We start from the raw sequence: 23,507 nt of genomic DNA, 5'->3' as shown, positions 1-23,507 counted from the left end.
TAGTGAAACAAAGGTACTCAACATTACTGAGAATATGTGAAATACTTTTACAGTTTTATTTGTAATTTTCCCAAATAAGTAAAGAAAATTGGCACAATTTGATAAACATTATAAAACTGAGTAACAGAAGACAGAATCTAATGACTACCATGACATCCTGCATAGATTTTTAGGTCTTATATAACCCTCTTCTTAATACTTTGAAAAACACACAGAGCCATCGATGAAGTGTCCACAGTAGGTAAAAGATATTATTTGAAGATGAACGTCAACAATTTTCCTTAGAGATCTTGGGGTTGTAATTGTACTTCTCTAAGGAAATAACTCAAAACTTCAGAATGATGAGCCTTTTCACATTAATATCTCTTCTCTAATTTCCTTTCTTCCTGCTTCTCTGTCCAAATCTCTTCCCATAGTCACATGTAACTACAGAGCCATTTGTACACCATTTCAAAAACAAACAAAAAAAATACCAAAAACTCCACCAGTTAAGAACATATGTCCAGAAAAGTGAAACAGACATGAAAAATAGAATGATATGTGACATGTCTTTCCTTATACTTTGTGTGTATAAGGAATTGAACCCAGAACCTTGCGCATGCCAGGCAACCACTCTACCATTGAGTTCTAGCCCCAAATCTTTTTAAAATTTTATTCTGAGACAGGGTGTCATTAAGTTGTCCAGGCTGGCCTCAAATTTGCTATCCTCTACCTCAGCCTCCCTAGTAGCTAGGATTCCAGGCATGTGCCACTACTCCTGGCTTCCTTATCCATTTTTAGATAGCTACTGAACAAATAATTTTGTATTCTCCAATTGAATTTTTCAGATTCTAAAAAAAACTGACAGGCTTTCTTAAGCATAGTTGTTGCAATAACCTTTCAAGTAGCTCACTGCACATCACCCATTAATCAGTTAACTTATGAACATAATCAGTTAAGGTTCCCTCCAACATTAAAATTCTAAATAAATGTATAAAAACATTTAATGTCATTTTTTTCATTACAATAGAATGGAAACAATCATTCCCTTTTTCAATTCTAAACAAAAGCTACATTCACAGTATCTTCAATATTAAGACCTGGTGAATAATAAAGAAAATCATAACTTAAATTCTTATTTATCTGTTATTTTTCACACACACACACACACACACACACACACACACACACACAAACTTTCCCCTAAGCTTTCTTATTTAGTAACACAAAGCTATTTTAAAAAAATGTTTACTTTGGTTTTGCTTTAATTTATCTGAGAAGAGGGAGGGGAGCCTAAAGCAATATCCTGAAAAAGCATGCCACACAAAAATATACATAAATCAGAGCTTTGTTCAGAAAAGTTCAATAAAAGAAGGCAATCTTATTATATATATATTTTTTAGCCAAGAAAAGACATCAATGCTATTTGTACAAATCCAGCTTCTTTCTCTGGGATAAAGTCAAATGCTGATTTATTAAGAATAAAGTCTTAAAAGGATACGCGTTCCATTAACTCCTGATATTTTAAAGTCATCCAATAGTTGAACAACCATTTCTCTATTTGGATCATTAGGATCTGAATTGCGAACCTGTTTAGGGGAAGAGACAGTATTCAGTATGGAAGAATACCTACAGTAACCCAACTCCAAGAATGAGCTCCTATAAATCTATTCACTAATTTTCTAATTCAACAATTTTGCTAAAGTGTGGCCTCCAAATCAAGTGCTGGTTACCAAATTATGAGGAATTAAGGAGCTTTACAGGTTGCAAATCAATTATAGACCTAACCACACTATTTGTTCAGTTGACATTTTTTTTTCCTAGAAAACTTTCTGAAAGAAACAGTAAGCTGAATTACTTTTAGGCACATGTTCTTTATATCTTGTCATAAAATGGCACTTTGAAAAGTACTGCCTTGGAGATCTCCTGGTCCAACATTCATTTTATGAATGAAACACCGAGGGTCAGAAGGAAAAAAAAAGTGATGAAGAATATGCCAGGATAAAGATGGAAAAAAATCCAGGTTTTCTAATCTCGTGTTTAAGCACCTTTATCACACTGATATCTTCTTAAATTACAACAAAATGTAATTTTTTGATAAAATTTGTTCAAGTTTTCAGGTTAAGATGGAATTAATGAATACGGTGTTTAATTTTATATTACATATTTCAAAACAAAATAGATGTTACAAATTTACTCATACAACTTTCCATTTAACCACAGTAGAAGAGATAAATATTTATGGCACATAAAACATGCTCAATAAAATTTTATTTGTTTGAAAAATCTTGGGGTGTCTGTGTAAGGAGAATTTTTACCACTATCTGGTATATAAAATATAAAATATGCTCAATAAAGTTACCACAGCATGTTCCAACAATTCCCTACTACAGGAGTGGAACATGTAAATATCGTCCTCTTCCTCTAAATTTCCTTAGCGTATCAGAAATACACTAAAAATTTAGCCAAGTTAAAGAGTCTACCACCTGGCATGTCTTATAAAACGTTATAATGCTTTGCAGTTCATAAACATACTCACTGATTTCAGCAACCGGATTTCATCTAGAGCTGTTTCAGTATAATGTTCAGCACTTTTAACTACTTTCATTGCCACAAACTTCTTCCCTCTAAGAAACAAACATAGGCAATTAAGACTAAATATGCTACCCCCTCTTTTGGGGGGTTTGGGGAGCAGGGGGTTACTGGGGATTGAACTCAGGGACACTCAACCACTGAACCACATTCCCAGCCCTTTTTTGTATTTTATTTAGAGAAAGGGTCTCACTGAGTTGCTTAGTGCCTCACTTTTGCTGAGACTGACTTAGAACTCGAGCTCCTCTTGCCTCAGCCTCCAGAACCATGGGGATTACAGGTGTGCACAACTACGCCCAACCTACCCTCATTTTTGGAAGACAAGATTTGATTATAACTGAGACACAGGGAACAAACACAAATACTGATTGCATATTTCCCTGTAGTCAAACTAGCTTGAGTGTCTTCTATAGGATTGCTTATAACTGTTAAAGGCACTAACTGATCAGTTTTCATTTACAGGAAGAAGAATCCATTCTCAGATAATCTGCCATTGAATATTTTGTCCTAGCTAAAATCTACCTTTTTAATAGCCCCATGAATTCCAAGTAAAACTGAGAAACAGGAACAAATAAGAGGAAAAGCCCCATCAAATCAGAAGTACCCTGTATAATATCTATATGGCAAAAGTTTAAAGGATAAAAGCTATATACAACACTTTCCTATAAGAAGCCAGAAGAAATACTTGGATGAAAACAAAAAGACAAGCTGCGTGCAGTAACTCATGCCTGCATTCCCAGCATCTTAGAAGGCTGAGGCAGAAGGATCACAAGTTCAAGGGCAACCTCAGCAACCTAGCGAGGCCCTTAGCAACTTAGAAAGACCCTGTCTCCAAACAAATTATACAAAGGCCTGAGGATGTGGCTCAGAAATGACAAAAATCACAAAAAAATTAAATGATAAAAAGTTAAGTACATAGACAGCAATTACTACTTCATCAAGGACAGGGCCTCAGCTGGTCACACTGAGGTTTTTGTCTGGACTATTGAAAATGTGACAAAAAACATTCAGTTTAAAAAAAAAATTAGTTTTGGGTTGTAGGATGGCAAACACCTGAATTTTATTTTATAAAATATTTTGTGGGCTGGAGTTGTAGCTCAAAGGTAGTGTGCTCGCCTAGCATACATGAGTCCCTGGGTTTGATCCGCAACACCACATAAAAATAAAATAAAAGTATTGTGTCCACCTACAACTAAAAAATATATTTTTTAAAATAAAATAAAATAAAATAAAATTTTGTATGTAATAAAAGTAAGTAAAAAGTAGGTAAATATTCAATGTTACAGGGGTATTTGCATTGCCTATAATTTTTATGTAGAGAAAAATTTTAAGTGCAGGATTGACCAAATCTGTTACAAAATAAATAATTTCACAAAAGTTAGTCTAACATTATCCAAAAATTTAGCCCTACCTGAGTGGGAGACAATTATTAATTTACACACAATTGAATATTTTTCAAGGCTTTGAATTTGGAGTTCCAAGTGCTTTGCTGATACTAATTTAATCAATCTTTTGTCCCCAGTCCAAGAAGAACATATATTACTTCATGACCCAAAAAGAGCTTTGTCCAAGAACATAAAGATTACTTTCAACAACAAAAATCTGGTCAAGAAATCAGTCTATAATTAAACAAAAACAAAAACAAAAACAAAAAAATCACACCACATATATATATGGAAAAGAAATCAATCAGTCTAGAGATAGACTGAAGCCCAGATTGTCTTTGGGAAATCAGACAAAAACATGGAGGTATCATTTTAACTAATTCTTTTGCAGGACCAGTACAACTTACTGAATATCCCATGATAACCATACTGTTGAGAAATGTCCCCAGCCCAACTTTCGGATCACATGATATCTCCCATTGAACAGATCTCCAATTTTCACAAGATGATAACCTCCTAGAAGAAAAAAACAGAGAAAGAAAGAATATAAGAATAACCAGGATGAGAATCAAATAGTAAGAAAAGGTATCTTATATCCCATTTTTCAACATTCATATGCCTTTTATCAAATAAAAAGGTTTATCCTATAAAATCAGTTCAAGAGAAGAAAACCTTAAATGTCAAATTAGCCACAGTATTACTGAGTTCATATTACAAACAAAATCTTAAAAAGATTTTTTTATTTTTTTAAATTTGTTTCAATTAGTTATACATGACAGTAGAATGCAATATGATACGTCATACATAAATGGAGCATAATTTCTCATTTTTCTGGTTGTATACGATGTAGAATCCCACCAGTCACGCAGTCACATGTGTACATAAGGCAATAATGTCTGATTCTATTATCCAACTTCCATAAAATCTTAGTAAGATTTTAACTTGAGCAAGTGATTCTCTTCAAAAGAACCCCATGCTCAAAGAAAATTAAGGTTATGTATAAGGTTACTTTTGTCACTCAAAAACACAACAGATTTACTTAAATATATAAATCTACTTAGAGTTGCAGCCTCAGGATATTTCTTAGGAGGCAGAATAATGAATTCTATTAATTTGGCTGAAAAGTAGAAAATGGAAGGCTCTCCTCTAAATAAAAACGAACAGGAAGGCCTAAAATAGTTGCCGAAAGTGTCAGGAACCAAGATATTTTAACATTTATCTTTTGCTTACTGAGAATATGGACTAACCAATTTCTTTTCCTAGATAGTACAATATTTTATAAGTTCCTACTCCAAGGATCCTGGGAAGTCTCATCAAGAAACAGAAAAGAGAAGAAATCTGATGACACATTAAGTATCTAGAATTCCAGTTTAACTTATCTAAGCAGTTATCACCATGAGAAATAAGTAATAAAGTATTTATTTAAATATTATACTTGTTTATTTCTGGTACAGCACTGCAAACAGTTTTTCTATTTAATATATATCTGAAAATTTCTAAGGTAATATGTACTAACATTTTTAAAAAGAAGTAAATATTTAATTAATATAAAATTTGACTTTGGCACCTTCAGTCAAACCAAGAGCAAACACAATTTTCTATATCTTCAAAAAAGGACGCAACAAGCAGAAAGCGTCAAAACTGAGCTTATACTGATAGACAAAATATCCAAATGAATAAAAGGATATCTTACTTTGTATCCCCTTATAAACTAAACTTACCTTTACAATAATCATTAGGGTCTTCCTGCTCATCATCATCAGATCCTAAAATCTCCTCTTCCTGCTCTGGTATATCACTCTCAGAATGGGGAGCTGAGCCTCGGTGTTGAGTTTCAGATCTAAGAAATGACACAAATACATTCATTCCATATAGACAGAAGAAAAGAGGTGAAGAAAATATCATTAGCAAATCCCCCATCTTCAGACAATATATAAAAAGAGTATTATGGGGGCTGGGTTTGTGCTTGCCTCACATGCGAGGGGCACTGGGTTCGATCCTCAGCACCACACAAATAAAGGTACTGTATCCATCTACAACTAAAAAAATAAAAATAAAAATAAAGACTATTATCAAGTGGCAGCCTAAAAAAAATTAGCTAGATCTTTACCTCATGTTAGGAAAATACTACTTTTTAAAGTTAGTTCGTACATGATATCTAAATAAAAGCTGGAAAATATACAAGAGTACAAAGAGAAAAATTACTTGAGTTTTAATGTCTAAACATAGTCACTGAGGAAATTACTGGATTTTCTTCCAACATTTTGTTGTATCTTTAAAAATATATTTATCTCTAATCACATTTTATAAATAATTTTGTTTCTTACTTTTTCTATTCTAGTGTAAACTTTCTTTCCTTTTTTCTCTGTAATCTCTTAAATCTTAACACAGTTCCCTTAGACATATCACCATTTACTTTGGCACATTCTAGTCAGATGAACATTTGACTTGTTTCTATTTTTCATTATTAAAAACAAAGGTGTTGAATGTTTCTGGATAATGTTTATTCTGAATTTAGAATTATTTTCCTAAAGTTAGAGTACCAAAAGGGGCCAAAACATTCCCTCATTTGCAAAAATAACAAAATGTAGAAATGCTATAAACAGTTGTTTTAAGGTACCCCTAATCTGAACAACTATTGGGGCATTTCCCTCTAGTTTTGGCCATAAATACTTTTAAGGACTGCTATATAAATTTAAATGTTTTCCAAAAGGGTGGTACATCCCTATCTGCTACTAGTTCAGAACACTTCACTGATTTAATAAGTTAAAAATGAAATGTCATTTCGTAATACATTAAAATTGTATTGATTCCTTTCTGTGTATGCCATCAATTTAGTTTTATCAAGATTTTTGTGCACTGAGAAGTTCAGCAGGCAAAAAGACCTAGATCTGCATATAGGTTCTTAACACAGCTGCCTGCCATTAGCTAAAAAACAAGGCATACAACACTTTTGTTTCTTTTCTCCCTCCTTTCTTTCTTCTCCCTTTTTGTTTTTCCTTCTTCATTTTTGATAGGGTCTTGCTATATGTTGCCCAGGCTGGCCTTAAACTTTTGGGTTGTCAATCCAAGTACCTAAGCTTCCTGAGTAGCTGGGACAACAGGAATATGTCACCAAGTTCAATTTATAGCATTCCAATCCCCTCATCCCCCACAACAGGGATTAAACCCAGGGAAGAAATACCACTGAGCTACTCCCCCAGTCCTTTTAAATTTTTTTTTTTTTTTTTTTTGTGGGGTGTGGGATTAAACTCAGGGACACTGAACCACTGAGCCACATCCTGAGCTCTTTTTTGCATTTTATTTAGAGACAGGGACTCACTGAGTTGCTTAAGCTGGCTTTGAATGATTCTCCTGCCTCAGCCTCCCCAGTTGCTGGGATTATAGTCATGTGCCACCGTGTCTGACTCTCCTTTTAATTTTATATTTTCTGTCTCTCTTAAGTTGTTGAGGCTGTCCCTGAATTTGGAAACCTTCTACACCAGACCATGGAGTTGCTGGGATTATAGGCATGCAACACTGCGCCTGGTTTAGTATTCCTTTTTTTTTTTTTTTTTTTTTTTTTTTTTTTTTAGGTACCAGGGATTAAACCTGGGCACTCAACCACTGAGTCACATCCCTAGCCCTATTCTGTACTTTTTATTTAAAGACAGGGTGTCACTGAATTGCTCAGTGCTGTACTATTATTTTTTTATTGTAAACAAATGGGATACATGTTGTTTCTCTGTTTGTACATGGCGTAAAGGCATACCATTTGTGTAATCATAAATTTACATAGGGTAATGTTGTTTGATTCATTCTGTTATTTTTTCCCTCCCCCCACCCCTCCCACCCCTCTTTTCCCTCTATACAGTCCTTCCTTCCTCCATTCTTGCCCCCCTCCCTAACCCTAACTCTAACCCTAACACTAACCCCTCCCACCCCCATTATGTGTCATCATCCACTTATTAGCGATATCATTCGTCCTTTGGTTTTTTGAGATTGGCTTATCTCACTTAGCATGATATTCTCCAGTTTCATCCATTTGCCTGCAAATGCCATAATTTTATCATTCTTTATGGCTGGGTAATATTCCATTGTATATATATACCACAGTTTCTTTATCCATTCATCAATTGAAGGACATCTAGGTTCGTTCCACAATCTGACTATTGTGAATTGAGCAGCTATGAACATTGATGTGGCTGTATCTCTGTAATAAGCTGATTTTAAGAATTATAGTCCTTTGAGTATAGGCCAAGGAGTGGGATAGCTGGGTCAAATGGTGGGTCCATTCCAAGTTTTCTAAGGAGTCTCCACAATGCTTTCCAGAGTGGCTGCACTAATTTGCAGCCCCACCAGCAATGTATGAGTGTACCTTTCTCCCCACATCCTCGCCAACACCTGTTGTTGCTTGTATTCTTGATAATCGCCATTCTAATTGGGGTGAGATGGAATCTTAGGGTGGTTTTGATTTGCATTTCTCTTATTACTAGAGATGTGGAACATTTTTCCATATGTTTGTTGATTGCTTGTAGATCTTCTTCTGTGAAGTGTCTGTCTATTCATTTCCTTAGCCCATTTGTCGATTGGATTATTTGCATTCTTGGTGTAGAGTTTTTTGAGTTCTTTACAGATTCTGGAGATTAGTGCTCTATCTGAAGTATGATTGGCAAAGATTTTCTCCCACTCTGTAGGCTCTTTCTTTGCATTGCTGATAGTTTCCTTTGCTGAAAGCTTTTTAGTTTGAATCTATCCCAGTTATTGATTCTTGCTTTTATTTCTTGTGCTATGGGAGTCCTGTTGAGGAAGTCTGGTCCTAAGATGACATGTTGAAGCTCTGGATCTATTTTTTCTTCTATAAGATGCAAGGTCTCTGGTCTGATTCCGAGGTCCTTAATCCATTTTGAGTTTAGTTTCGTGCATGGTGAGAGATATGAGTTTAGTTTCATTCTGTTGCATATGGATTTCCAATTCTCCCAGCACCATTTGTTGAAGAGGCTATCTTTTCTCCATTGCATATTTTTGGCCCCTTTGTCTAGTATGAGAAAATTGTATTTATTTGGGTTTGTGTCCGTGTCCTCTATTCTGTACCATTGATCCACCTTTCTGTTTTGGTACCAATACCATGCTGTTTTTGTTACTATTGCTTTGTAGTAGAGTTGAAGATCTGGTATTGCGATACGCCCTGCTTCACTCTTTCTGCCAAGGATTGCTTTAGCTATTCTGAATTTTTATTCTTCCAGATGAATTTCATAATTGCTTGCTCTATTTCTATAAGGTACATCATTGGGATTTTAATTGGAATTGCACTGAATCTGTATAGCACTTTTGGCAGTATAGCCACTTTGACAATATTAATTCTTCCTATCAAAGAACATGGGAGAGATCTTACCATCTTCTTAAGGTTTCTTTCTTTCTTTAGTGTTCTGTAGTTCTCATTGTAGAGGTCTTTCACCTCTTTTGTGAGATTGATTCCCAAGTATTTTGGTTTTTTTTTTGATGCTATTGTGAATGGGGTAGTTTTCCTAATTTCTCTTTCTGAAGATTCATCACTTATGTATAAAAATGCATTAGATTTATGTGCATTGATCTTATATCCCGCTACTTTACTGAATTCACTTATTAGATCTAAAAGTTTTCTGGTGGAATTTCCTGGTTCCTCTAAGTATATAATCATATCATCACAAATAGGGATAGTTTGAGTTCTTCTTTTCCTATTCGTATACCTTTAATTTCTTTGGTCTGTCTAATTGCTCTGGCTAAAGTTTCAAGGACGATATTGAAAAGAAGTGGTGAAAGAGGGCATCTCTGCCTTGTTCCAGTTTTTAGGGGGAATGCTTTCAGTTTTTCACCATTTAGAATGATATTAGTCATGGGCTTAGCGTAGATGGCCTTTACAATGTTAAGGAATGTTCCCACTATCCCTATTTTTTCTAGTGTTTTGAGCATGAAGGGATGCTGTATTTTATCAAATGCTTTTTCTGCATCTATTGAAATAATCATGTGATTCTTTACTTTAAGTTTATTGATATCATGAATTATATTTATTGATTTCCTGATGTTGAACCAACCTTGCATCCCTGGGATGAAACCCACTTGATCGTGGTGCACTATCTTTTTGAAATGTTTTTGTATGCGATTTGCTAAAATTTTGTTTAGAATTTTTGTGTCAATGTTCACTAAGAATATTGGTCTGAAATTTTCTTTCCTGAATGTGTCTCTGTCTGGTTTAGGTATCAGGGTAATATTGGCTTCATAGAATGAGTTTGGGAGGGTTCCCTCCTCTTCTACTTTATGGAATACTTTGAGAAGTATTGGAATGAGCTCTTCTTTAAAGGTTTTGTAGAACTTGGCTGAGAACCCATCTGGTCCTGAACTTTTCTTTGTTGGTAGGCTTTTGATGACTTCTTCTATTTCATTACTTGAAATTGGTCTATTTAAATTGTGTATGTCCTTCTCGTTCACTTTAGGCAATTCATATGTCTCTAGAAACCTGTTGATGTCTTCGAAATTTTCTATTTTGTTGGAGTATAGATTTTCAAAATAGCTTCTAATTATGTTTTGCATTTCAGTAGTGTCTGTTGTGATATTTCCTTGTTCATTCCGAATTTTAGTGATTTGGGTTTTCTCTCGTCTTCTCTTTGTTAGTGTGGCTAAAGGTTTATCAATTTTGTTTATTTTTTCGAAGAACCAACTATTTATTTTGTCAATTTTTTGTATTGTTTCTTTTGTTTCAATTTCGTTGATTTCAACTCTGAGTTTAACTATTTCCTGTCTTCTACTACTTTTGGTGTTGGTCTGTTCTTCTTTTTCTAAGGCTTTGAGCTGTAGTGTTAGGTCGTTTATTTGTTGAGTTTTTCTTTTATTAAATGCGCTCCATGAAATGAATTTTCCTCTAAGTACTGCTTTCATAGTGTCCCAGAGATTTTGATATGATGTTTCTTTGTTCTCATTTACCTCTAAGAATTTTTTAATTTCCTTCCTAATATCTTCTGTTATCCATTCATCATATAATAGCATATTGTTTAATCTCCAGGTGTTGGAGTAGTTTCTGTTTTTTACTCTTTCATTTATTTCTAACTTCAATCCATTATGATCTGATAGAATACCAGGTAGTGTCTCTATCTTCTTGTATTTGCTGACATTAGCTTTGCAGCATAATATATGGTCTATTTTAGAGAAGGATCCATGTGCTGCTGAGAAGAAAGTGTATTCGCTCTTGGTTGGATGGTATATTCTATAAATGTCTGTTAAGTCTAAATTATTGATTGTGTTATTGAGATCTATGGTTTCTTTGTTCAATTTTTGTTTGGAAGATCTGTCCAGTGGTGAGAGAGGCGTGTTAAAGTCACCTAGTATTATTGTGTTATGGTCTATTTGATTTCTAAAATTGAGAAGAATTTGTTTGACATACATGGATGAGCCACTGTTTGGGGCATAGATGTTTATGATTGTTATATCTTGCTGATTTATGCTTCCCTTAAGCAGTATGAAATGTCCTTCTTTATCCCTTCTAACTTTGGCTTGAAGTACACATTATTTGAAATGAGGATGGATACTCCAGCTTTTTTGCTGAGTCCATGTGCATGGAATGTTTTTCCCCATCGTTTCACCTTTAGTCTATGGGTATCTCTTTCTATGAGGTGAGTCTCTTGCAGGCAACATATTGTTGGATCTTTCTTTTTAATCCAATCTGCCAGTCTATGTCTTTTGATTGATGAATTCAGGGTTATTATTGAGATATTATTTGTATTCCCGGACATTTGGTTCATTTTTAAAATTTTATTTATTTATTTATTTATTTTTGACACAACTTGGTTCCTCCTTTACTTGACAGTTCCTTTAGGATAATTCCTCCCTTTGCTGATTTGCTTCTTTGCTTTTTTTCTCTTCCTCATGGAATATTTTGCTAAGAATGTTCTGTAATGCTGGCTTTCTTTTTGTAAATTCTTTTAGCTTTTGTTTATCATGGAATAATTTTATTTCATCATCAAATTTGAAGGTAAGTTTTGCTGGGTATAAGATTCTTGGTTGGCATCCATTTTCTTTCAGAGCTTGAAAAATGTTGTTCCAGGCCCTTCTAGCTTTTAGGGTCTGGATTGAAAAACCTGCTGATATCCGTATTGGTTTCCCCCTGAATGTAATTTGGTTCTTTTCTCTCACAGCCTTTAAAATTCTATATTTTGTATGTTAGGTATTTTCATTATAATGTGCCTTGGTGTGGGTCTGTTGTAATTAATTTTGTGTATTTGGAGTCTTATAAGCCTCTTGATTTTCCATTTCATTCTTCAGATTTGGGAAATTTTCTGATATTATTTCATTGAATAGATTGTTCATTCCTTTGGTTTGTTTCTCTAAGCCTTCCTCAATCCCAATAATTCTCAAATTTGGCCTTTTCATGATATCCCATAGTTCTTGGAGATTCTGTTCATGATTTCTTACCATCTTCTCTGTTTGTTCAACTTTGTTTTCAAGGTTAAATATTTTGTCTTCAATATCTGAGGTTCTGTCTTCCAGGTGTTCTATCCTATTGGTTATGCATTCTATGGAGTTCTTAATTTGGTTTACTGTTTCCTTCATTTCAAGGATTTCTGTTTTGTTTTTTTTTCAATATCTCTAACTCTTTATTGAAATGATCTTTTGCTTCCTGTATTTGCTCTTTTAACTGTCAATTGGTGTGATCATTCAATGCCTGCATTTGCTCTTTCATCTCATCGTTTGCTTCCCTGATCATTTTAATTATGTACATTCTGAACTTCCTTTCTGTCATTTCTTCTGCCATGCTGTCGTTGGATTCTATTGATGTAACATCTAGATTTGTTTGGGGCATTTTCTTCCCTTATTTTCTCATATTGTTCAGGAATCAGTGGATCATTAAGATATTGCAGATTTCCTCTACTGACTTATAATGTTCCTGAAGATTGCTAGTATATCCCCTCTTATCCTTCAGTAGCCTGAAGTCTTGAAGAAAGTTGATAATGCGGTGCTCCACAAAGAAGCTGCCTCTCTAGGTGTGGTGACCCTCAGGTGGGGTATATTCCCTGATAGTGGGCAGAGGTGCCTCCACTTGTTGACCAATGGTCATCCAAAGGGGAACTGGGCTGCGAGCTGAGGCAAGGCCTGTTTGTGCCTGTGTCTCTGGTTTTACCGTCCCTGTGGGAAAACCTCACCCGGCAGGGAAGACTCACCCGGTGGGGAGGTCTCGCTGGTTAGTTCCCCTCCTAGAGGTTCCCCTCAATCTACAACTACCGCCTGGTCTGGGCTGCCTTCCTCTGCAAGGTTCCCAGGGGCCCACACCTACCTCCTGGGCCTGGGAGCCTCGCCCTTCGCAGAGGAGTCTCCTTAGGCTGCCTCTCCTCAGAGAATCTGCCCGTAGTCCTGGAAACTTCACTCCCACCCTAAGCGTGTCTCTGTGTGGCTCTTCCACCAAGAAGCTGCCTAGGTCCTGGGACCCTGCTCTGCACCTAATCGCCTGCCTATGCGGCCCCTCCTCTGAGCCGCCACCTGGAGCCCCCGTACAATAACTCCGAAACCCAGAGACCCGCCACACATCTCTTCCTCTGGGCAGCCCCCTGGTGTTCAGAAGCGGTCGCTCTGAGTCTGAACAGCTTGCCATGCAGTTCCTCCTCTGGCAACCGCCTGTAGCTCTGATGCAGTCACTCCTAGACAAAGTGACCCACCGCGCTCCTTCTCTTCCTCCGGGCAGCCCCCCGGTGTTCAGAAGCGGTCGCTCTGAGTCCAAACATCTCGCCACGCAGCTCCTCCTCAGGCAGCCGCCCGGAGCCCCAGTGGTTGCTCTGAGTCCAAGCGCTGTGCTGAGCAGCCACCTCTATGATGTTCCCAGTTGTCAGTGTTTACCGCTCCAGCGGGGGGGAGGGGGCGTCTCGCCGGGCAACTCTACTTCACAAAGTTCCCTGCGTTCCGGGACTACGGCCCCATCCCGGGACGCCTCCCCAACAGGAGAGACTCACCCAGCGGCTTTGAGTTGGTCCCAAGTCTCTCACTATTTCCTCTTTTGAATCCTGCGTCCTGGAGCAACATGAAATGCAGCCGCCCTCTAGTCTGCCATCTTGAAAACCCTGTGCTGTACTATTGCTGAGGCTGGCTTTGAACTCTTGATCCTCCTGCCTCAAGTCTCCTGAGCCTCTGGGACTACAAGCGTGTGCCACTGTGCCTGGCCCTTAGCATTCCTTTTGATAGAGGACAATAAAACTTAATCCCCACTTAAAAATATTTATTTACCTTTTCAAAAAATTCAATTATTAATACATTCAGTTGTACAATCTTACCATGATCTGAGTTTAGATCATTTCATTTCCCCAAAGAACCCTCAAACTACCTTGTCTCAATGAACCTGCCTCTTCTGGACATCATATAAATAGAATTATACACTATGTGGTATTGTGTGACTGACTTCTTTCACTTAGCATAACCTTTTAAAGGTTCATCCGTTTCAGAGCATGTATCAGTACTTTATTCCTTTTCACAGTTGAATAATATTCCATTACATGGGTATGCCACATTTTATCCATCCATTCATGAATTTATGAACTTTTGTATTGTTTTCCCTTTTGGTTATTATGAATCATCCTAAAAATAGCTTGTGTGATCATATTCACAGCAACGTTATTTGTACTAACCAAAAGCTGGCAACAACTAAATGTCCATCAACAGGAGAATGGATAATATTATGCATTCCAATACAAGGAAATATTATTCTCAACAGTAAAAATAAATGATCTAAGCCGGGCACAGTGGAACACGCACGTAATCCCAACAGTAATCCCAGTAGCTCGGGAGGCTGAGGCACTAAGAAACTCAGTGAGATCCTTTCTCTAAATAAAACACAAAATGGTGCTAGGTGGCTCAGTGGTCGAGAGCCCCTGAGTTAAATCCCCGGAACCAATAAATAATCAATCAATCTGTCCATCTATCTATATGCATCAACATGAATAAATTCCATAAACATTAAGACATTAAGTGATTACAGCAGGTTACAGAACATTTAAATCAAAGTTTAAAAACATACGAAGAAGTAAGTATCTTTTAGGGTTGGTCAACATAGTTTAAACAGAGGAACACAGGAAGAAAAGTGGGGGGGAACCACCTCTGGATTTATGAATTCTATAGGGGAACTATAATGTAGGCTATATGGAAGGGGAAAGAGACATGTGGATATCAGTTTTGTGGTAAATTTATTTTTTAAACTGGGTGAGGAATTAAAGTGTTTATATTCTTTGTGGGGGTATACATCTCAAATACCTTATTTAAAACGTATGGGCTAGACTGTTTTCAGGCTCAAGCAAAACCCAATACTAAGTAAGGTTTCATACGTGGGAACCTTATTGACATTACCCATCAAGTCATTACATAAGAGTGATTTTCTATGGCCTCTCTTGCTATAAAATGCAAATGGGAGGGAATACAACTACATTTTTTTTTTAAATTTCTTTTTTGGTTGTAGGTGGACACAATAACTTAATTTTATATTTATGTGATGCTGAGGATCGAACCCAGGGCCTCATGCATGCTACGCAAGCACTCTACCAATGAGCCACAACCCCAACCATGTTAATTCTTGAACAAACTTGTATCTGCATGAAAATATAGTTAACTTCTCTACTTTATGGGAAATAAACAGTCCAAACAAAAGTATATACAGATGATTTAGATAACAATCATGTTCTAAATTTATATATTTATTTATTTTTGGACTTTATTAAATTTTAAAATTTGTTCTAATTAGTTAATACATGACGGTAAAATGCATTTTGACATATACATAAATGCAGTATAACTTCTCATTCTTCTGGTTTTACATGATGTAGAGCTACACAGGTAGTGTAATCATATATGCTAAATTTAGATTTAGATATATAATTTTGTATCTATTCTTTCCAACATAAAAAAAAAAAACCACCAAAAATTCTATGTAGGAACTTTTAACAGTGCCTTAGAAAGATGCTGTGATGTTATACAACATCTAAATTCCAAAATTTTTTTGTTAAGCAGGAAATATAAATATAACTTGGAAACCATAATAACTGAGCTTGTCTTCTGCCTGCCTGGCATTATTTCCTTTCAGGAATTGCCTCCTTCCAAGCTAGGAAGGCAGTCAACCACATGGCCCTACCCAACTACCCCCACACAAAACAACAAGATCAACTAGAATCCCTCCCAGAGGTAAGCAGGGAATAAGCTGTTTTTGAAATTTATTTACTTATTTTTAATTTTTTTTTTTAGTTGTAGACAGACACAATTCCTTTATTTTATTTATTTGTTTTATGTGGTGCTAAGGACCAAACCCAGTGACTCACACAAGCGAGGCATAAGCTCTACCACTGAGCCACAATCCCAGTCCATGTTTCTGAAATTTAAATCAGTTAGGATCACAGAGTTGCCAGAGACAATGACTGCCAAGTAAGAAAAAAAAGATGTCTGAGAACGAAGTAAAAAATACAATAAAATAATGTTAAAACATGTATTGGCTAGGAGTAGAAAGGCAAATCTATGGAGATACATTCAAATCCCAGCATCATGGACAGCTCCCTATATATTAATCCCTGAATATAGTCTGAGTTTGAATTTGGTTACTTATAAAAAATATTCTAAATAAGACATATACATAATTTGGTAGAAATCACAAGTTTGAACTATTTCACTTCTAAATATTTACCCTAAGATAACTACATATGTACTTTATACCAATGTCACATTTCCTGGTTTTGATATTGTACTATAGTTACGTAAGAAGCACCAGTGGGAGCAATCAGCTAAAGAATATGGGGCACCTCTCTGTACTAACTTTGCAACTTCCTATGAATCTTAATTATTTCAAAATAATTTTTTTTTAATTATGAAGAAAACAAAGATTTGGACACAGTGATTGTCATCAGTGCAAAAAGGTGGAATCAAGTTAGAGCAAGCTGCTGGCAACCTAGAGATGGAGAGTATTTGGTTGAAGCAGGACACATCTGTAATTCTAACTATTCAGGTGGCAAAGGCAGGAGTATATCACAAGTTTGAGGTCAGCAACCGGGGCACACAGCAAAACCCAGTCTTCAAAAAAGAAAATTGTAGTCTGTAGTGGAGGAGGGAGTGGATCTAATAAAACCCAAAGTATAGGCATGATGGCATTAGGGTGTGAGAAGAGGGACAGTTAAAAGAGAGATTAACCAAAGGATCGTATAAAAGAAGCTGATACCCTATACTGCACAGTAGACAGGCTGGTATTTATCTTGCTGTAGGGAAAAAAGATTGTCTGTTCTCTAAAAAAAATTAACAAAACAGAAAAAACAAAGGCTTTTAGTGCAGATGATGGTAACCCAGAGTAAAGTTTTTCAGTTTCTGGCATTTACTGGGAACCACCAGCATCACAATCAGCTCCATACCTATTCAACCTAAACAAAAAGCCTACACAGCCCTTTCAACCAGGTCTGATACCTCCCTTCCAAAAATATAAAAAAGATGCTGAATTCTGAATAAAATAAAATGCCACAAAGCAATGAGTAATTAAAGTGAGAAAGGAGTTTTAGAAAGTAAGGTAGTAGAGGGGTAGGAGAAAAGGAAATCACCTATGGAGGTAAACAGGTGCAAAGAGACAATCAACTCACAAGTTTCAACGTCTGAAAAATAGGTATTGCAGAAAGAAGAAAACGGGAGAAAATCACTAAAGAAATACAAGCTATGTCTGGAGATTGAATGGAATCTCCACTAAAATCAAAAGGACCTTCCTAGTGCTAAAAAGACTGCCTTTATCTACGTATAGATATATTAGGGAAATCTCAGAATCCCAGTGTTAAGATCCTAAAACATACCCAAAAAAAAAAAAAAAAAAAAAAAAAAAAAAAAAAAAAAAAAAAAACGGAATAAAAAACAGGTCAAAAGGACAGTAAGTAAACTGACATCAAATATCTCATCAGAAACCCAGGAAACTAAAAGATAATAAGTAATGATTTCTTAATTCTGAGGAGAAATGAGTGTTTCTTACCCAGTCTAAATCCCAACATCATCATTTTCGAGCAGAGTGAAGGAAGGGGAAGAACAAAGGGAGGAGGAGGAATGGGGAAGGATTAAAGAACACTACATCTATGAGAGACAATCTAATAAAAAATAAAATAAAATGGGTCAAAGATTTGGACAGTTCTGTGAAGAAAACACACAGGTACTAGTCAGTACTCTAAGCACTTAGTCATCATGAAAAAATAATTTAAATAGATCAAATACAGAGGAACTGGAATTCTCATATACTTTTGGTGGTAAGATTAAATGGTATAGTTCACTTTGAAAAATAGTTTGGTAGTTTCACATAAAATTAAACAGACTTTAACCATATTCCAGTAATTAAACCAAGACAAAGAGGAACAAAATACTAGTACAAAAAACATATTTGAGATTTGAGACAAATCTCAAAATCACTATGTTGAGTAAAAGAAGCTACACACTGAATGTACATACTAAATGATTCTATTTACATAAAATTATTAAACAAACTAATCTACAGTGACAGAAGGATGACTGGTGGTTGTCTAGGGCCAGATTGGGGAGAAACTGAATGCAACAGGATACACACACATTCTTGGGATGATGGAAATGCCCTACGCTTGACAAGGTGTTAGCTACAGGGATGCACACATTCGTCAAAACATACTGAACTGCAAATTTTTTTATTATTAATATTACTTTAATGCCATCTTACAAATGAGAAAATTCAGGCTCATATTGAACTGCACTCTTTAAGTTTATTTTGTTACTTTAAAACACTCCCTCAGAAGAGCTGTTTTTAAAATAAGGAAGAATATTTCCTTATTTCTCCAGTAGAAATTAAAGTTATCCCTGTTCATTCCAAGTCAAGGAATTAAAGGGTTTCCTTGTTTATTAAGAGTTCTTGCCATCTAGCCAAAACACAGCTCTTCCTAAGGAAAGGTCCTAGACGAAACCAAGCAGAGAATCAGAAAGCAGAATAGCAGCAGATCAGGAGAAAAGCCCTTAAATTTGCAAGGAGCCTGAGGATAATAGGTGGACCTCTTAACTAAAAGATCAGTGAGAACAAAAATAGGAGTCAGCTTAAGATCCTCATCACAACAATTTTTCAAAATTTGGTTTGGATTTTTTTTCTTTTTTAATAATTTTAGTTGTAGATGAGAATTAAACCCAATTCCACACACATGCTAGGTAAATGCTATGTTACTGATCTACAAACCCAGCCCTGGAAAAATTCTTAAGTCTGAAATTCTAAGTTTCTATGATCTTAGGAAGTCCTTTTAATAAAACCTACTTGAAAATTTTTCTACACCAAATTATTTTTTAAATCTAAAATTCAGTATTCTTTGATCTCCCCTGTATGATCTCAGATGTTTCAAGTAGCAATTTTTCAAAGGAACTGATGTATGTCTGGATTTTTAAGGTAAAGTAAGTTTAATTACTTTAGGGAACTAAAATGTGTTTGCCATTTAGTTTAACCTTCAAATTCAATAAATAGGTACAGGTTATTAGAGCATTTTAGTTCTTCAGATTTTTTTTATCCCTCATCTGGAATGCTCAGAAACTTGAAATTTTTTGATTGCTGACTTGAGATTTTGCAGCATCCTTGGATTTCAGATTTTTGGATCAGATTATGTTCAACAAGTAAAATTTATGCCAATATTACAAATTCTGAAATATTTTTGATCCCAAGTATTTGAGACAAGGGATACTGATACATACATTTTTAATAGGAAATATGTATACAACAAAACTTCAGACCAGTACAAAGATAACATGGCAGAGACTGCTATGCCACTTTTTGTTCTCCCCTTTTCCACAGTAAAACTTTTTAAGCTGGGCACATGGACTACCAGAGAGAGAGACCTAGACCTACTTCCCAATCTCTCTAAGCTATTTATGCCTACATGATTACTAAGAGGGAAACCCTCAAGAAGCAACTGGCACCCTAGATGCCCTTTTCTTTTCATGCATGGGACACAAAGGCTACCTTGGCCCTTAAGGACAAGAAGCACAATCTAGGATGGCAGAAGCAACCAAGAAAGAGCAGACTAACTATAAACAGCTCAGGATATACCCTAGAATTTTACACAGGGAAGAAATAAACTTCTACTTTGAGACATTTTTTTAACTTATTTTTGTTACTCTAAAAATTAAGATTTTTCTCACCTCAGTTTACCAATCCCTCATTTTCCCTTCCTAAAAGGGACCACAAGCCAATTTATTCATCATTGTATATAAGAATGTGCATACAATGTACATGCATACAGAATTACTTTTAAACAATGGCTAACAATACAATGTCCAAGGCATTCCTGTTTCATTTAGTAACATTTTAGAAATTATTACTTAGTGATAGAGAGTATTCTTAAGAAAGGAGGGATAGATCCTATTTTTTAAAAATAGATTCTCTCTGTGCCAATTTTCTTCCAATGTCACAACTGTGAATAACATATATGCATATCAATGTAACAAATTGATAGAAGACAGCCCAAGGGGTATATGTAATTTACTTTTTGATACATATTCACTAAATTCTTTCATATATGTTATACCAATTTATACTCCAACAACAATGTAGAACCACTTCCTTTTCAATTTCAAATATTAACTTTTGGAACTTTGCCAACCTGATGAAGAGAAATGGAATTTCAAAGGATGGTAAAAGTTCTATAATTCAAGGATACTACACACTGGTAGTTGTATCAAGTGAAAAAGCTGGCTAAAGCTCTTCACAGAAATTCCACAAAATTGTATCTTAAATATTTACTGTAAGCTAAAACTTTAAGTAAGCAGGTTATTTCTTTGCATACAGCTGTATTCCCAGTCATTTTCTTATATCATCAACACACAAAATATACGTAAAAACTATCATTTCCCATTGGGGTCTCTATTAGGTAAAAATAAGAACTTGAAAATAGCTGGGAATCCCCCCCAAAAAAATTTTCCCCAGCCCTAACAAAGGATTTTTAATAACTCAAGACAACAGGTACAGAGGCACATGCATGGAATTCCAGCAGCTGGGGAGGCTGAGGCAGGAGGATGGCAAGTTCAAAGCTAGTCTCAGAAACTCAGCAAGGCCCTAAGCAACTTAGGGAGATTCTGTCTCAAAAAAAAAAAAAAAAAAAAAAAGGCAGGAGTGGGTGTGGGGCTGTGGATATGGCTCTGTAGTTAAGTGTCCCTGGGTTCAAGCCCCAGCACCAAAAACAAAACAAAATAAAAACTAACTCATGGTAGGATTTCAGGATGTACTGTTAGGGGAAAAAAAATTAAAAATCAACACACTGCAAAATAATATACATACAGTATGCTTCCTACATAATAATTCAAGAAAGATGAAAAAATAATACATTTACATTTGTTTATTGTCACACAAAAAAGAGATGTATCAGAAATGAATGAAATGGTTACCTTTAGACATTGGGTAGGAATAGAGGATAGGGAGGACTTATTAAGAAATATAAAATTTTATAAAAATAAAGAAAAAGTAATGGGAAAAGCAAACTCTAACCTGTTCACGCCTAAGTAGGATATATATCCTGAAGTCTTTTAAGAACTACAGAAGTTGTGAACTCAGATTTTATATCAATATTGATGTGCAATCTTGAAACTATTTTGCACACACTATAGGAGAGAAAATGGAATAAAAATGTATACATGTTTTTGAGAACCAGAAAGAAAAGAATATGCAAACATGAAATGGGGAAGGTAGAAAAAAGCAATTGGAATATAAACTACCCATATATATATATATATATATGGAAATTTGGCACTATATAAATATATCCATATATTTACAGCTCCACCCTTTGGGCCTTTTAAAGGGCCTAGAAGCAATGGAATCCTAACAGCAATGAGAGGTGCTAGTACCCAGACCTTGATTTCCAAAACTCATTTCTCACTAAAGGCAATGAAGTGTTTTTAGAAGAAATAGGGGTGTATAGTTTGGGACATGAAGGTATGTGGTGAACCTGGGATATTTCCCTGTACCACTTTTTTTTTGGTACCAGGGATTGACCCCAGGGGTGCTTAACCACAAAATCACATCCTCAGCCCTTTTCTGTATTTTATTTAGGAGACAGGGTCTCATTGAATTGCTAAGTGCCTCACTAAGTTGCTGAGGCTGGTTTTGAACTCAAGACTCTCCTGACTCAGCCTCAGTTTCTGGGATTAGAGTCGCCACCATGCAGAACCTTTCCCTGTACCAAAAGGTAATTAATTCAAAGGTTAAAGGAAACAGAATCCAATATAATGCTTGAACCCTGATTAAATTCTAGATCCAAAATAAAAAGGGACTGGTGGTGTAGTTCAGTAGTGGAGTCCTTGCTTAGCATGCACAAGGTCCTGGATTCAATCCTTAGTACTGCAAAACTCAAGTAAACAAAAGCAATAATGTGGAAAAATCTGAATATGGTCTTAAATTAGATGACTTTTGAATTAATATCCATTTTCTTAGGTTTAATAAATATATTATGGTCATTAAAGGAAAATGTCATTCTCAAGCTTAATGCTGAAATATTTGTTACTTAGAGTAATGTGTCATGAACTCTGCAACTTCCAAACAGTTCAGCAACAAAATCACCAAATCGCCAGCTTTATTCATAAAGGACCTGAACTGGAAACAACCCAAAGAATCACCAAAAGGTGAATGGATGACAAATTGTATTACAGAAATACCCTTGAACTATGCAGCAATTCAAATAGCCATCAATGTATACCGAACATGGAAATATCTCTTTGTTATGTTTAATGAAAGAAGCCAAACATAAAAGAATATATCATGTATGATTACATTCATATAACATTCTAGAAATTGCAAATTAATCTGTAGTGTCAGAAAGCAGATCAGTCACTGCTGCAAAGAGAATAAGGAAACTTCTGGGAATTTTTTGTACTTTGTTTTGGTGGAGGTTCCACAGATGCATACATTTGTAAAAACCCATCAAAATGTATATTTCAAATGCATATACAGAGAGGGAAGAAAATACGGCAAAAAAATCAGCAATTAGTCAGTACAGGAAAGGAAACTATAGGTTATCATATTACTTTTTTCAACTACTGAAGTTGTTGATAAATGAGAACTCTGAAACACTGGCTCATGAGAATGCAAATACCATCCTGCTAGAAGGAAATTGGGCACTACTTATTAAATGTTTGCTTGTTTTTCAACTCAGCCATCCAAGTTCTAGGAATCTACCTTGAAAGAAATACCTCCAACAATTTGAAAATAGAATTGCGAGAAGCTATTCATTGCAGTTTATAATTTTAAAAATTCCAAAATACAAATATTGAAAATAATTTAAATGCCCACACACGAAGAGTGGTTTAATAAACTGGTACAGTCACACAGTATGCACTATGGAGCTATGAAAAAAGAGAGAGCTGGGCATAGTGGCACATGCCTGTAATTCCAGCAACTTAGGAGGCGAGGAAGGAGGATCTTGAGCTCAAAGTCAGCCTCAGCAACTTAGTGAGGCCCAAAGCAATTTAGCAAGACCCTGTTTGGAAATAAAAAATGAAAAGGGCTGAGGATGTGGGTCAGTGGTTAACTGCCCCTGGGTTCAATTCCCAGTACCATCATCATTA

The 23,507-nt window shown here is 35.6% G+C and overlaps 1 protein-coding gene across 2 annotated transcripts in view; it reads right to left on the bottom strand.

Moving 5' to 3' along the window:
* The window catches only part of Srpk1 (SRSF protein kinase 1), a 73,920-nt gene that overhangs the window by 35,566 nt on the left and 14,847 nt on the right, over nt 1–23,507 (bottom strand). The window contains exons 3-6 of one of the 2 annotated variants that reach the window (XM_047557965.1): nt 5,678–5,796; nt 4,364–4,472; nt 2,519–2,606; nt 1,481–1,568 (exon numbers count right to left, since the gene is read on the bottom strand). In XM_047557965.1, the coding sequence (XP_047413921.1) occupies nt 1,481–1,568; nt 2,519–2,606; nt 4,364–4,472; nt 5,678–5,796 (404 nt within the window). Of the gene's footprint in view, nt 1–1,480; nt 1,569–2,518; nt 2,607–4,363; nt 4,473–5,677; nt 5,823–23,507 lie in introns of those variants that run through there. The other variant, XM_047557966.1, reaches the window with a different exon arrangement.

Source organism: Sciurus carolinensis, chromosome 7, assembly GCF_902686445.1.
Source record: "Sciurus carolinensis chromosome 7, mSciCar1.2, whole genome shotgun sequence".
Classification (NCBI taxonomy): domain Eukaryota; kingdom Metazoa; phylum Chordata; class Mammalia; order Rodentia; family Sciuridae; genus Sciurus; species Sciurus carolinensis.
Note: the sequence above shows the minus strand (reverse complement) of the source record. Positions and strands in the feature narration are given on the sequence as shown.